The 16,283-nt window shown below is 37.4% G+C and overlaps 1 protein-coding gene across 4 annotated transcripts in view; it reads left to right on the forward strand.

Moving 5' to 3' along the window:
- The window catches only part of cacna2d1a (calcium channel, voltage-dependent, alpha 2/delta subunit 1a), a 128,165-nt gene extending 118,080 nt beyond the window's left edge, over positions 1-10,085 (forward strand). For all 4 annotated transcript variants that reach the window (XM_041977340.1, XM_041977337.1, XM_041977338.1 and 1 more), the window contains 2 exons: positions 165-247; positions 4,446-10,085. In XM_041977340.1, the coding sequence (XP_041833274.1) occupies positions 165-247; positions 4,446-4,571 (209 nt within the window). In that variant the 3' untranslated portion in view covers positions 4,572-10,085. The remainder of the gene's footprint in view (positions 1-164; positions 248-4,445) is intronic.
- The last annotated feature ends 6,198 nt before the right edge of the window (positions 10,086-16,283 follow it).

Consider the following 16,283-nt stretch of genomic DNA (forward strand, 5'->3'; position numbering starts at 1 on the left):
TCCTGCACTGGAATAAATGTACATCCTTGTTGCATTTCTCTCTGCTACAAAGATATTTTATAATCCTAGTTTGTGCCCTCTGAAAAAAGGCTCTTCTTGTTGCAGCTACTGCTAGTTCAGAATCACTCAAGTTGTGTGTTATGTTCCTGACTGCACTTCTCCAGCTGATGGTCCTGATCCCTGCGTAATGGCTCTCAGTCCTCGCTACAGGAAGGGACCTACATTTTGTTTCGAAGCTAGTGATCATGTAAGTCATTAGACTTCTGATACTTTTAAATGAATCACATTTTTTTCTCTGAATAGGTCGCTCTCAGTAGGGTTTCCTCCTGCCAATTTATGTGCACCTGTCTCTTTTTAATGCAACCAACACATTTCAGAATATCTGGGACAGCAGTAGTCTATAAACAATGGCTTTACAGGAGATTTTTTTCATTGCAAACAGCTGCCCGATGCTACTGGAAACTGGACAGATGAGAGCAGTTAGGGTGAACCAAGACTGTAAGTCGTGGGGTGTTGAAAGATGCACGAAGTCAAAGTCAAGCTGAGTGAAAGTGCAGATTCGGGAGATATCTCTGGAGTTAACCACATTCATATTATGCACTCTAATTCTATCCACTGTTGATACAGAAGCTCTCTACAAGCATCAAGGACGAGATGTTCAACCAAACCTGCAGCTGGTTCAAGATTTTAATTAAGCTTGACAGCCTTTTTAGAAATTAGTATTACAGTTAAAGCTTCAGATGACACGTGGATCTTCTCTGACTTTTTAAACTGGCAAACAAGAGGTAGCAACTGCAACATATCAGAGAGCAATAAAACTATAGCTAAAAACACTTTTAGTCTCTGGAAAAAGACCAGAATCCTGAAGCTGCTCTCCTGATGTGGATGCACTACAGAATATAAGTGAGCAAAGTCTACCCATGGCACCTTTCCATCACTAACATCTTTACACGGTGCATGACGCTTCTTTTTGTTTTCCCTCAAAAAGCTATGTGTGCGTAGGTTTCCCATGCAAAGATAAACAGCCACTTGTTGCTCGGATTATGAGTGACGAAGCTAAACAAACATTTTTATGAACAGCTCAGAGTCTTTGCGTGTGAATCCTCAGCACTTGACTGAGCTGTTTGTTTTCTTTCTATAGTCTTTTTCCAATGTCAGTTTGGCAGTCTCAGAAATGCTGCTCTGTCCATCTCATTCACACACACTTACACGCAAACACCCACCCATCCGCACACTAGCACTTTTTTTTTTCCCTCGAGTTAATGCACCTGTACGGTGGCCAGGAAGTTCAAAACAATGTTACATTAAGTGAAACACATACATTTATGTTATAGAAACCGTGTTTACATTTACAAAACAAAAGTACAATCCTGAAGCACGTTTACCAAAGGCTAAACAAGTTTACATTTCAGAAAAAACAACTGTACAAACTATGAAACACTTTTACAATCCTTGATGCAAGCTTACATGTGCAACTGCAAAGCATTTTTATAAAGTTCTGAATACATTGCTAAAACACTTTTACCAACAACAAATCAGCTTTACGCTGATGTAAAACACTTTTACAAGTTTACAGAAAGACTTTTAGTTCAGGAAACACAATTACAAAGACATGACCTGACCGGTGTTACACCTAAATCTGTGACCCATTAGAATCTGTGCCAACAGGGGGTGCGATAGTGTACATTTCTCACCACGTACGTCTTAGAAGATGAGTAAGTCTTGAAAATAGTCTGAGTTCATTATAATGCAGGTACAGTAAAGTCAGAAATGGTGATCTCTGTCAGTCTGGAAATGTGAGCGTCACATTAAGAGTCCAGACTAAAGGAGTGACAGAGGTCATCATTTCTGATAGCTATCAGAATGTGTGACTTTACTGTACCTGCATTAAAATGAAGTCAGACTTCAATAAAAGTGTTTTCAAGATTTTGCTCATCTTCTAAGACGTAGATAAATGTTCATGGTGGTCTCCGGCGGTGAAAAGTTCTAATGGGTCACAGATTTTGGTGTAACACCGGTCAGGTCATATCTTTGTAACTGTGTTTCCAGAACTTGTAAAGGTGTTTCGGTACAATTTGTGAACGTGTTTTTGCAATTTCGCATTTTGTACAGTTGTTTTTTCTGAAATTTAAAGATGTTTAGCCCTATGTGAAAGTGTTTTAGCATTGTACTTTTGTTTTATAAATGTAAACATGGTTTCTGTGATGTAAATATGTATCACAAAAATGTAAAAGTGTTTCACTTGATGCAATATTGCTTTGCATTTCCTGCCCACCCATTCGTCTTGTAATAGGATTTCTCCACTTAAGCTAACTTTTCTGCTTCGATTTGCTGTCTAACCTGTTAACTTTCTGGATATTTTGCTGCATGATTCTTTCTCTCTTTTTTTGTTCCTATTTCCTGCCTTGTGGTTGGCTGTTGATGGTTAGGATGAGGCCATGTGCCGAAGGAGCGCAGGCTCCCCATTGGCTTCTTCTCTGCACATGTTACTGCTGCCACTGTTCATATGCTGTCTCGGGTCAGTCTCATAACATTAGCCCTCTGTCTCACTAACTTTTCTTCATTATTCTGAGTTCAGACTAACAATCTTTAGCTTTAAGTCTTGTTTCTATCCTCAGTTTGCTTTCCTCACTTTATCTCCTAATCTCTGCTTTGTTCCATTACATCATGTCTTTTTCCATTGTTTCCCACCCTTGTCCTCATCACCTGTCACTCTCATATTTTACCACTGACTGACTTCACCTCCCTGTCTCTGTCTCTGTCTCTCGTCAACATTTTCTCTGTCTTACCTGACTTTGAACTTAAACCCATGCTCTTTGTATCTTTTCCCCATCTATCATTATTCCTCTCCAGCTACAGAGGCTCTGGTGTCTCTGGTGACTGCTGATGTATCCAGACGCTAGCAAGAACAGATCACTCTCATTCACTCTCATTGCATCCAGATTTTCATTTGTCTCCTGAAAGTTTCTCAACTTTATTTCTCTTTTTTAAAGAAAGAAGGAAAATATTCATGTTTTTCCACAAGCCAAATATACAAAGAGTATCAGATGAGTTTTGGTCATACATAATGCTTCAAAGTTTTCCACTCGAATATAAAAGTCATCCTGAAACTCTTTTATATTCTTTGACCACCTGTTTGATCCTTGCATAGCTCCAGCTGGATGTTTGCTAAGCTTCATTCCCTTTAGCGATGCTTGTCAATCTTTATATTTAAACAAGCTGCATATAACTCAAAGTCGTGTTGAATACACAATGTTAAAGGAACCAGAGGTCAACAAAACCTCTTTTCTATGAGCCAAATTAATGGTTAACGAGGGAACCACTAGACATATTTGCATGGGTTTATCAAATGAGGCAAAGATTTCATTTTTTTATATGAAGGGATTACCTACTGTCAGACATTATATAGAGTGAATGCCTGACGTTGGTTTTCCTTTTCTTGAATCCTGGTGCCAACTCTCCTACAACAAGCTCCCTTTTCAGCCAGCTGTAGACTTCGTGGTAGCTCCTGGATGAGCCCAGCTCTTAATGCTGCTTATCTCCTCCTCAGTAAAAACAATGTTATTCCTTCCTCTGGCAGTCTGCTAGATCCATCATGCATCCATCTCTGCATCATGTCAGCAAAAAGTAGCAACTTCCTGGATATGTTTTCAATCACATAATAAAAGGCACTGAACTTGGACACGATTTGTGTCTGTGCAGGATTCTTCCACTGCTTTATGCCCTGCAGTGAACACAGTGCATGCATCATTAAAGCCCCTTCATTCATACAAGAGTGATTACTGTGAGATATCAAATGCAGCTCGGTGAAATATTCTACGCTAGCTTCTCACCCAGGGCAACCTTTTTGCTTGGTTTTGTCTTATTAGAAAAAACAAAAGTCTGACATTATCTGATTTGAAGTGGCCTGAATCCAAATGCAGTCCTACAGTAACAATGATGCTTCTCACAAGACGTTTATGAAATTTATGCATGTACAACTCAGATATGTCCATGTATTGATTAGCTGAACACAGTGGCAGAACAATTAATCAATTAACTACTGTATTTATGTTGTCAGTTTTAGAGAAAAACAAAAAAAAACATCATTCAGTGAGAATTGCTTTAACCCTGAGATTTGTTAAATGTATAGATATCAGCATACTGGTGACGAATAAATGAAGAGTGCACACAGCACAAATGACAAGTGTTATAGGTTTACCTAAAAAAAACAAAGACAGACTCTGATAAAACAGCAGAAGAGATGTTACAACAGAATTTCTTTCGTTCATTTGGATGGTGCAGAGGTCTTAAATTCATGTACCAAATATGATCCATGTGGTGTTAAACTGCTAATCAGAGATTGGTCAGTAACCGTTCAAGGGTAATGTTTAGCAAACAGCCACTTGATATTTCTTGTGCTCTTCTTTGACAAACAATAACTACCTCTTTTTCTTCTCGCGTAGTACCAGGAGGACCCTGACTGTGGCGGGGTGTCCGCACTGAGCCCGTCTTTATGGCTAATGGTGGCCCTTCAGATGTTGTTGCTCTGGGTTGTGACTGACTCCAGACACCACGCCATCCCATCATGACCTCTGAACAGCCCCGTATCACTGCTCCCTCCAGATCACTAACATGGCTACCAGCATGCAGCGCTGCCACCGAAACGATGACATCCAATCAGAAGCGCTTGTGACAAAGATTTAAAAAAAAAAAAAAAAAAACTAAACCTAAGAACCACAAAATTGTTTTTTTTTTTCTTTTCTTTGTTTTTTGGTTGTTGTTGTTCTATTTACCTTCAAGGAGGTTCTTTTAGTGGTTTCACCAGGTTACAAGAAGATAAACATTTGAATCCTGAGGAAGATGTCCACCTACAACCATCCCGTGTTGCTTCAGTGGTCCCCGCCAGCTGAGATTAGATTAATCAAGAGATTAATTTTGATTGGCAACTTCCGAACTTTACCCAACTCGATGTCATTGGTGAAAGAGATTTGACTGCCTTACATTATCAGAGGATCTTAAATCACGACAGGAGGACTAGTTTCTTAAAGATGTTGAGCAGTTTATTTACCACTGCCACAAACAGTGCTGCCATTTGCAAGAGTAGTCTTTGTTTTGAATCGACTTGCAGTGCTTAGTTGTTAGGCATTCTTTCTTTTTTTTTTTTATTTTGGACAATTTGGCTATGTTTTCTGTAATATATGCCAAATCTTTGCTTTACACGCTCTTACCCTTTATATGCTCAGCTGGGATGATAATAGTTTTTGTCAGATTTTTAGATACTATGACCCAGAACATTTACGGTGTCTCTGAGGATGCTGCCTTCACCTCCATCTGTTCTGTCATGTAGATATTTGCTGTGTGGAAATCATGTTCACTGGTATGTTTAGGCACATAAACCAACCCCTCCACTGCCACAGAGTGCTTGCTCTGAGTGTATGAATTTAAACTTTAAAGCTGAACACATAGTAATCAGCTCTGATCAGGAGTGGTTAATGTGTTTAGATTTTCTGCTTTTTATTTAAGGAAAACTTTGTTTCCACAGCACTTGCATTAACCAATCAGGATCAGCCAGACTGCCGTCCTTCCCGCGCTCAGTGGATAAAATCTCTTGTGCCATGTTGACTGTGCGACTCCTCTGTAGACTGTAGCTGCGACATGGAAAGAAGTGTATTAAAATGCTTTATTGTTTTATTATTCATTAGTTTTTTGAGTGAAGTGTGACGTGAGGCTTTCTACTGTTTGATTGCAGCCACGATAAGAAAAAAAAAAAAAAAAAGTGAATGAGCATTATAGGAGAATTTTTATTTTCATTTTGGTGAAAATTTGGGTTGGAGAGGAAATGCTATGTTTGTGTTGATTGCTGCCACTTTTTAAATTAAATGACTGTTGTCTGCACTGTGAGTTACCAGTGCAGCTGTTATTTATCTTCATAGTTCAGTCTTTTTACTTAATAACAGACTCAACCCTCTTTCTGGGACTCTGTGCAAGATTTAATGGAGAATAAACTAAGATTTGCTTATTATTACAAATCTGCTTAAAAATTACAGCCAGTATCCCCCTCAAAAAAAACTCACTGGACTAATTAGTGTCAGATTAGAAATACAAATTGGTGTAAAAGGATCAGTCAAAAGAGGCCGAGTCTTTTCCAAATACATGCACCCTTTGATGTTTGCACTAAGAAAAAAAAGGAATAGAAAAAAAAGTTTTTGGGTCTTTTTTTTAACAAATGGTTTACAATACAGTTAATACTATAGTAACAATTAAATGGTCCAAATTTTAAATAATAATGGGTTAGCACACGCATTTAGTAGTACATACCCAAACCAATATAATATTTATATAATATATAAAATATATAATAGTGTGTAATACAGCTATTGCAACGCCCCCTTATTTTATTAAGTTGTTTAGTGCAATATGAATGATATAAAAACCTGAGGTAGCTTACTAAGGCAACAACATGAGTTGGAATTTTAAGTACTCTAAACATTTGTTCAGGGCTCTCACTGCTGTCGGGTAAAAAATGTCCCTCAACCAGTTTACTCCGTTCACTTGAAAAAACAAAGTCTGTTTTTATGCAAACGAGCATAAAATTTGAGAAATCCTTTTTCTTGCGATAATGACATAATGTATTGGTTACTATATTGAAAATTAGTAGTTTGCTCCTAATTTAATTGGTAGTTGTGGCAGTCATCTACAACAATAAGTTGAGCCAACATGAATTATTCTGTTCACCTTCTGGCGCCATCTTTCCTGAAGTTTAACAAAGATCCTCGTGGTTTTTCACCATATTTGTGACACCGTTTTCCTAAGATCACAAGAAAAATTATTCCGTTATCTCTAGAAAATGCTTAAAAATGTTCAAGTACAGCCACTTTCGGCTTCCATAAAAAACTATTTAAAAATAACGATTTAAATGGTCACAAAGGGGTGGGGTGGGGGGGTGTATCCTCAATGCATAAAACTAATATAATTCTGTAGTGCATAAAAAAAAAGTTTTAATTTTAACCTATTTATTTAAAAAAGAAATAATGCACATCAGTCAAAATCATAAAAAGTTAGATATCAATGTACCCAAGTTAGCCAGAAAGCTAATTTTCATCAACATTTATTTGCCTAATACTAATAGTCTCCTAATTTAAAAAAAACATTGAGCATCAACATCAAACAATAATTAAATGCCTCTACTTTGTGCTAAACATACACAATAAACAAAAAATATGGAAGGTAATTCATTCAAGAGAATACAAATTTCTCTTTAAGTGCTGAATGTTAATTATGAAAAAGCCATTTCTTCATATTGAACTTAAATAACCAGATGAGGACAGTCTGATTATGGTAGAGAATTCCACTGATGTGATGTTTAAATGTAATCTTTCCTTGCAGGATTATACTATCCTCTCCGGCTCCTCCTCACATCGTTCTGTTTGTAGCAGATTTAAAATTAACCAAACAGGCCAGAAAATAAGGAGTTAAACTATGCATAACCCTTTAAATTAAACAAACACTCTTAAACTTAATGAAAATTTCCAAACTTAGCAAGACGATATTTATTGAACATATGTGACGGTGATGAAAACTAAACGGTTTCTGATCTAAAATGTCTGGTGATTGTTTTTTTTTAGAGCCAAGTTTTTTTTAAAGGTTCAACTTGTCCAGCAGAAGTTCATGTGAGTGAAAGTAGATCTTTGCTGCCTCCCTTGAAAGGGAGTCTTGAGTAAACTAATTAAGCTTTATGGATTTCTATTATGTGACTCTAATAGGGTAAAGTATCATATATTTAAACACTACATCCACAAACATTAGTTAAAACTCTGCCATGCAAAGAAAAACATATGCATGACCCCAAAACTGCTGATTCCTATAAAATAGAAAACTGTCCCAAATTTTAATTAAGATGGTGTTTGTCGAGTTAGTTATCATCGTTCATTTAAAAAGGGAATGTTAAGGCAGCATGCGAAACTTGTACATCTTTAATGTGTGTATTACAATAGCTTGTCTCTTATATTAGAAGTCCAGCTGCTGAACTGGCCTGCCTGCAGTGCAGATATGTCCCCCATTAAAACAAATGGAAAATTATTAAATGACAAATACAAGAAAGGAAGCCCAAATTGTTGAGCCAGGCACACTGAAGCAAGATCCAAATGTATTTCATAGAACTAAGTGAAATAGTGAATGAAATATATTAAATAAAACAATTCAGTAGTTTGCATTTTACACAGCGTCTCTAAACAGGATATTTTACATGTTTATGAAACTTTTGACCTATTTTTGATTGGTTCAGGTACATTAATCGTCTCGTTTCCTTTTCAGTTCAGTTTATCTTTTTTAAATATCTGTGCCTTTCTTCTGCATTAGTTGCATATATAAAACATATCTAATGAAGAATGTGTGCTGATGCTCTTTTAGAGGCTTTTTACTGAAACTCTGTCACACAATCTTGTTTGCTAGAACAAAAATGTTTAATTTTATGAGTCTGCTAATCTGTCACACCACAACTTCCGAGCAAAACAAACCTGCCAGAATGACAAATAAGAACAAAACTCAAGACGACAGTTTCAAAGAGCAAAATCTGCATAATGAATTTGATGTTCCCACAAATTTTAACATGTAGGAGACGGCTTGTTGTGTTTTTATAGTTAATTTATGTGCTTTTACAGTCAAGGGGATTTGTTGAGTATAATTAAGTAAAGAAGAAAATCATGGCAGTAATTTTTTCAAACACAAGTTTTAATCCTAGAGATAAAAATGTCATCCTTCCTTTGCCCTTGCTGTTAACGAGTTGTCACACAGTCTGATAGTCATTTAAGAGTCTGTTGATTCCTGTTTAGAACAAACTCCATATTAAAAAGGCTCATATGTTGGCTCATTAGCTTACTGGGGGAAGCAGAGATGTTGTCACAGCAGCAAGCAATGTCTGACTTGTGCCCAGAATAACTATAGGGAAACACTCTGTGGTTTTAGTGCCTAAAGATGCCTCTAAATCACTAAAAATGCTTTCACTTTAGTGGAAAATCATATATCCACTGGTATATTTGAAAACATCAACACTAAGATAACTTTAGGCTGCCACTCATAAAACACTAAAACACATTTGTAGGTATAAATGTTGAGTTAATGCTGACAGATGTTTGAGGACACCTACCACACACTGAAGCTATGTGCATCACATCCTCACTAACCTCCACCTTCTGCTTTCAGCAAAATAATTACTTCATCCTGGGTTGTTTTGCTTTATATGTGAACAGATGCAAAACAAATTCCTCCAAGTCATATCATTGAATGCTAGCTTGTCAGGCTTCCTGCTAGGCAAAGCTTCACCACCAACATAAAACCAAAACTATTATCAGTAATTCTCAAGTGGTTTGAGATGCACTTTTTTTATTCTCGAGGTTTTTTCTGTCTTTAAGAAGCTTCTAACAAAAACAGTGTGGTGGAACTAACAACAGTATTTATGCTCCTCATTTACTCAAGAAGTGCCATAATCTCTTGTGGAGAAACGTGTGTGTTATAACATTTATGCAATTTTCCTAAGGCATGACGTAAGTCTCACATTGTTTCCCGTGTGCTGCATGGTAATGGCTGATCAAATATACAGTGTGGTCCTGCTTTCGTGTGTAATGTTGGGAAGCATATTATCCTGGGTGTCAAGCATTTTGTTTACGGTGTGATCAGCTGATACTGCCGTCCTCTTGGGGAGACAGCATTTGGCTTGGCTACAGAAAGGAAACCTGATTGATGGACACAACATTTCAGTGAACTATTTAGTATAATTGGTTCAAGCTGTGTAATAATTTATCTATGCACCAAACCAGTGATTTAGCTCATTTACTGCAAATCATGGATATTTTACATAACTTATAATTCTTGTGAAAGCCATGTTACAGTGTTGGAGCATCATTTAGAAATTACATTCAGTCCAAAACTTTGTTCCCAAAAGGCAACTAGATTGTCCAAAAACTGATGATGTGATGATGGCTTCTAATGGTTTAATCCAAGTGTGTGTTGTTTTATTCAATGCCATTAAATAGTAAAAAAAAAAACACCAATCCATTGAATATGTTCACATTTGCCTGATGGATTGGACTGGGCTGTGAGTCCATGAACTTGGCTTTTCCAGGATGTTCCCCTAGCAACACAATTAGCCACAAGACTGATTGATATTGGTGGGTAGACATTCATTCTTTTTTCTACCATCATGAGGTCACCTCTAGTATTCTGTTAGTAGTGAACATTAACACTAAAGTATCAAAGTAAGCATGGTCAACTTTGTCCCTGCTAACGTTAGCATGTTAGCATTATCATATCAAAACCCAGTCACCAGATTAAAATGTTGCTATTTTGTTTCTTGAGAACATTCAGACATCAAGTACACGGTCACACTTTCTTTTTCTTTCTACCTTTTTTAGCATTATTAACCAAGGAAGTTATAAAATTCCAGTAATCTATTGCTGCAGTGAGTGGCAATAAGCTAGGCTTTTTTCCTCAGAGATTTTAAGAGTAAATATATCTACAAGTCAAAACCGTTGATACGACATGCTACCCAGATTTTCAAGGTAAAATGGAAACATTTGTGTTTGGTGAGTACATGCTAATGTTAGCAGTTAGCTCAAAACACTGTTGTGTTTCAGTCAAGATTATGCTAGTTCTGTTGTTGGTGTGCTGTCAGTTTTACTTTATTGTCATTTCAGAACTGATTATTTCCATTTGTCTCATCAAAGTTGGGATAGATTCTTCACAGAGAAGCCTTCTACTGTTTTCTCCAACTTGTACTAACCTTTTTGGCATGAGCCTTTTTTATTGGAAATGTGTAGGACAAATTCAAAATTAGGAAATGGCACACACTTTTTATTGTTGGAAAACAGCTGTTAAAGCTGTTAATGTGGCTTTTAGCACATTGTGCTGGTCTTCCTGGAAGCTACTTATTTCCTTAAATTTATCTAAAATATGGTGAAATCATTCATTGTTATCAAGTGATGTTCAAAACACTTGTAGTACTCTGGACTTTAACTACATTATCATACAATTAAATTAAAGTAGTTTGATGTTAACTTGAGTGCAATGAACACAGCTTAAGTAAATTTGAAGAGTCTCCTCATTAAATTGGAAATATTCAGGACTGGACTGTTGGGATGATGAAGTAAACATGAGATGTAGTTCTTGAGCTAAATATGCTGACATGGTCATTCAAGCCATTTACACATCGGACATGAAATTTGTGACAAGTTCACTTTATTGCTCAGACAACACGAGCTTTATAGTTTTTCAGACGTCTCATTCTTCTCTAAGTGCTAAAATCTGATGCTGTCACCTCAGGAATACAGTATATAAACTTGATGTGATATGAAGTGTTTCTGATTTTGTTGGTGCTCTCTGTATGAATTGTGTGGGTTACCCTTGCTGGAATCTTGGGGATTGCTCAGTGTGAGTTTGTGTCTGTTACACTGTTTCTGCTCTGGCAGATGATTGGCTTACCTGTCAGTCAAATTTAGTCTTTGGCAGGCTTTTCGCAGAGGCCTCCAGCAAGTCACACTTCACCAAACTCAGCGTTGGGTAAGATGAGCCTTTCTGTAGGTCTCCCTCAATCGTGCTTTAATTGTGCAACATAATTCTTAAGAATCAGTCATGTAAAAATATGCGGAAAAGAATAGTTGTCATAAATAAAAAGAAAAAAGAATAATGTTTATAAATCTGGAAGGAGAGATTGTTTATTCATGTCAAATAAGGTATATTCATAATAAAATTTTAAGATGACCATGTTTCTTTGTGTCCAGAGTTCTGGCCGATGTCCTTTTTCTTGCAAAATGTGTGTTTTTTTTCCACTGTAGATCAGATTTCTGTTACTAACTTTTTTCACATTGCCAATACGCATTTCCCATCCAAATGTGTGTGAGAATGAGAAGGAAGCACCCTAAGTCTGCTCTCCCTGTGTTGAACTCACATCAGAAATCGACGTCTAGCCAAAGTCAACAGTGTCCAGGAAAGAAATGCATGAGCTGCAGGACCAGCCACATCACTGTATTCGGACCAAGTACATGTCCATTAACAGCAACCCGTAATGTGCCTCTGGTCATAAATTTACATTAATTCTTCTTTTCTCTTTTGCACATTGATCAAATTGTAAGTGACTTTCTCGTTAATGGAGTCCAAATTACACTTCAACCCAAAACCAGCTGTGCTCAGATCCACAGTCTTATTGAGGTACTATTCCTCACTGCCCCCTGAAGACAAACCACAGGCTCGTTTTACTCTTTATTATGGACATTAAAACTTACCCTAGTGTTGTATGGTGCTCATGAAGAAAACCTGAAGTCCTAAAGGTGCTTTGGGACATTTTGAATGAGACCAATTACAATGTCTTTAGTATTTATTTTGAATGAAAAAAGGGCTTTATTGTTGGTAGCACAGCTGCTGAATGACTGCACAGAGACCCATAAGAAAATATTATAGATTATAAAGATCATGACAGAATTTGATTACAACATCAACCAAAACATCCATTTAAGGACAATTTGAAAAATAAATTTACACAAATTTAAAATCACCGCAATGCAAGTAAGCTATAAAGTATTTTCTTCTTTCCTCTTGTTTATAAGATCTGTTCTGGCATATGTTTCCACTTGTGTAATATGTGCCTAATCCATTCTCTTTAAGTGAATATTGTATAAAAGATTTATTATCGTGCCCAAAATCATGTTTTTCTGGTGACAGCACCCTGTCTGTCTTGGACCACTTTTTTCCCCTGAAACCGTTCCCCTCCAGAAGTATTCCTTGTCTGTCACTGATGAGTTACGACATCAACAGCACAAGATGGATTTCCTGCCAGCGGCTCTGGGATTTTGCGTCTGGCAACAAGATGACCCTGCTGGTTTACACTGAGAGGTCACTGATGTTGTGTTTTTGATTGTTATCCTAAGTCTGTGGGCTTGTGTCCCTCTGTATCTAGTCTCAAGTCCCATAAGTAAACAGCCTCAAGAGTCAATGTGAAAAGTTTATTATGTAAGTAATTACATTTCTAAGTATTAACAGTCCTCTCATTACATCAGCAGATTTGTTTTTATAAAATAGGCTTTCCAGTGGCCATAGAGATGGTGCCATGCCTCATTTGTGTAGCATTGTGACCTTTTAAGTTCTTTTAAAAGTGGGATTGTAAATACTTTACTGTTAATGGTCACAAACTACAGCTCATCTTCCCATTTATATGCATGTCCTGGTCTCCAAACACACTCTTTTTAGCTAATATTAACCTATGCATTCTTTGGTGTACAGATAAAGAACATATGTTTTATTCTTCTTTCCTGTTTCAGAGGAAGGAATCTTGAAATACGACTGGTTTTAAATTACTGAATAACACACTGTCCCCACACGGAACCTGTTTCTTCCCCACAGACAATCCCAGCTGACCACAACTGAGAAAGATGTGTTTCTGCACAGATGCAGCCTACAGTGGATCCAGTAGACAGATGCAAATTGGAAAGAAAGAACAACATTGTGGCTTGGGTTTGACAGAAACTACATTTTGTGACTCAACTGACCTCAAAAAGCAAAGATAAGGCCATCAAGGCGTTACTGACGTTTTTTTTTATTTGTTTTGTTTTTTTAAGGTTTGGCATTGGGTTCAGAAGAGATCCTGCTAGAATGACAGGCATTTAGATTTCAGACACCTCATAAAGGCATTTGTTTGGCAGGGATTCAAAACCCAATCACAACTGCTGCCATAAATACCTTGTGATACTCAAAAGGCACCAGGGGAGCTCATTTAAAAGAAGCTGAGATTGAAATGTTTAGCATTACTTGTTCTTCAAAGACTTCTTCTTTCTTTGTTTTTTGTTTGTTTTTTCCTTCTGCTGTGCCCCTCTTCTTCATAGTCTCTACCCTCAGGGTTAGCACTCAACTGCTTCCAACTCTTTACATTCATATGTATTTTAGATATTAGATTACGATGATGGAGATTACAGATAAAATATAGCTTTCTTTCATCATGCCTGAGCAGATTCTGGTAGTTTGTAGTTTTAAGAAAACATATCTGTGCCATCCCTTTGATTACACCGGAGTTTATGGAAAACACTGACATTACATCCATCTTTATCAGTCTGATTTATCATCACAATGACAGGCTTATGTGATCATTTCTAGAAGATCATATAAAAACAGGATAAGGAGATCTATGAGCTTTACTTTGCTTGAAGCAAAACATAAGCTCAGTTTGCATTAGAAAAGAAAAAACCTTTTCCTGCATGTCAGCATTTTTGTTTGGCCGATGATGTCCTACCAATGACCAGCTCAGTTTCAAAATTCCAGCACCATCCAAAACACCAACTAAGAGAAAATATAAATGAAAGAAAAGCTTGCCATCTTTTAAATTTGTTGCAAAATAATACCAAGTACTTAGCTAATCCAACAGGTCTCTCGACCCACTGTGTTCATCTGTGGGATATGTTGGGCAGTCAAAGTACATAAACCAATGTGGACAAACTCTTCGCTCTGATTCCAATCAGAATTTCCCTCCTGATTCTCCAAACTGAGAGTGCCATGGCCAGTTTTCTGCAGGTAAGACAATGTGTATAAATTAAGTTTGAATCCCTGCATCATGAATAGAGATTCACCAAAGAGAAAATGGAAAGTAACATGGAAGACCATCACATGAAGGACCTACCAAGTCGGCATGAAGAAGCTCAGGATGGGGCGGTGGTAGCTGGTTAGCATGTTTTTATCACTTAAATAAATTAAATAAGCTCATTTATGTAATACTGCATTGTGTGGTAGGGGCTTGTAAGACATTAGAGAGCATCCTCTGTTCACATATGAGCCCATGGGTGGGCCAAATTAACCTGAATGTACATTCAAAGAATTTGCAGCTTTTGTCACAGTGTTTATGAGTAATTATAAGTTTGTTCAGATTTTATTTCCACTTCATTTAGGGGAGTGAACATTGTGTTTTATTGTTGCTTATATGGTAACATTAGACTACTCAAACCTTTATCTTTTTTTAAACCTAACCAAATGTGTTTCTTACTTTCTTTCTTTTTAGCTCAAATAGGTTCCTTTTGTCTTCTTTCTTCAAATTTATTTCACTATTTCTTCTTTCAAACAAAATTTTAGGTAATGTTTGTTTTTACCTTGACATGCTTCAGCTGGTGAGTGCAGTCTTCCTCCGAAGCATCATTGGCATGTGATGTGTCGTATCAGCTGTTATTTCATGGCCAGATCACACCACTGCCTGATGGTCTCTGGAGGAGAAAGTTCCAGGTACATGACAGTATGAAAGCTCCTTCATCCCAGCTGATGGTGGCCTCGGCCTGTTTTCTGATTCTTATTGCCTCCTTTATTCGCAGATGACAGCAGGAAAAAAAGCAGCAGCAGTATCATAGATGGTGTGTAAGACCTCTAAAACAAGCATGTCTTCTAAACTTTATATAATTTCTGCTGCTGTGACTCTATAACTTTATATCTGGTGGTTACTTGCAACCATGACAATAACACATACATATCATTAAAAGCAAGAAATTATCTCAGCCTGAGTTGGATGCAGTAGCTCAGCTTGGATGCATTGGATACCTCTCTCTCGATCTCCTCTCTTCGATCCTCAGCCTCTGGAGTCAAGGTGTCCCTGAGCAAGACACCAAACCCCAAATTGCTCCTGATGGGTTGTGGTTAGCGCCTTGTATGGCAGCTTCTGCCATCAGTGGATGAATGTGATGTAATGTAAAGTGCTTTGGGTATCATTCCAGGTACAGAAAGGCACTATATAAATGCAGACCATTTACCATTTTAAAGATGTCATGCTCATTGTACGGCTTTGTGTGATATAAAGTTGGGTTAGCAGCAGCTTAACTTTAGTACAGCATATCTAAAATCCAGGTGGAGGAAAAAGCTTAATGGAAAACCACTGTTTTACACAGTTGGCTCTGCTGAGTCAAAGCCTTATTCTCATATTTCCAAAACAGCATTAATTCCAAATATCCTCCACCTGCTCTGTTGAATGGGCACGGCTCCGGATCCCTGTTGGGAGTTCTGTTACTTTGTGATTCATCTGCTGGTCATTAATGTACTCACTTTGTTGTAATTGCTGCAGTCTGGTAGCATTGGCTTTTCATGTTCCTTTCATGTTTTTTGGCCACAGAGAAAGTGAAGCTCAAGTGGAGGCCCCAGCTGTATCAGGAAAACAGCAAAATAACCACCGCAGATGTGGGGCGATCTCCCTCGTAGGGGCCACGTGGTGACCAGTACCAGAAGTTTGATGTGGTTTATAAATCACCAGAATCACCCACGGTTTTGTATCAGCTGTCCTTGACAGGAAA

The sequence above is a fragment of the Melanotaenia boesemani genome, chromosome 23 (assembly GCF_017639745.1).
Source record: "Melanotaenia boesemani isolate fMelBoe1 chromosome 23, fMelBoe1.pri, whole genome shotgun sequence".
NCBI lineage: Eukaryota > Metazoa > Chordata > Actinopteri > Atheriniformes > Melanotaeniidae > Melanotaenia > Melanotaenia boesemani.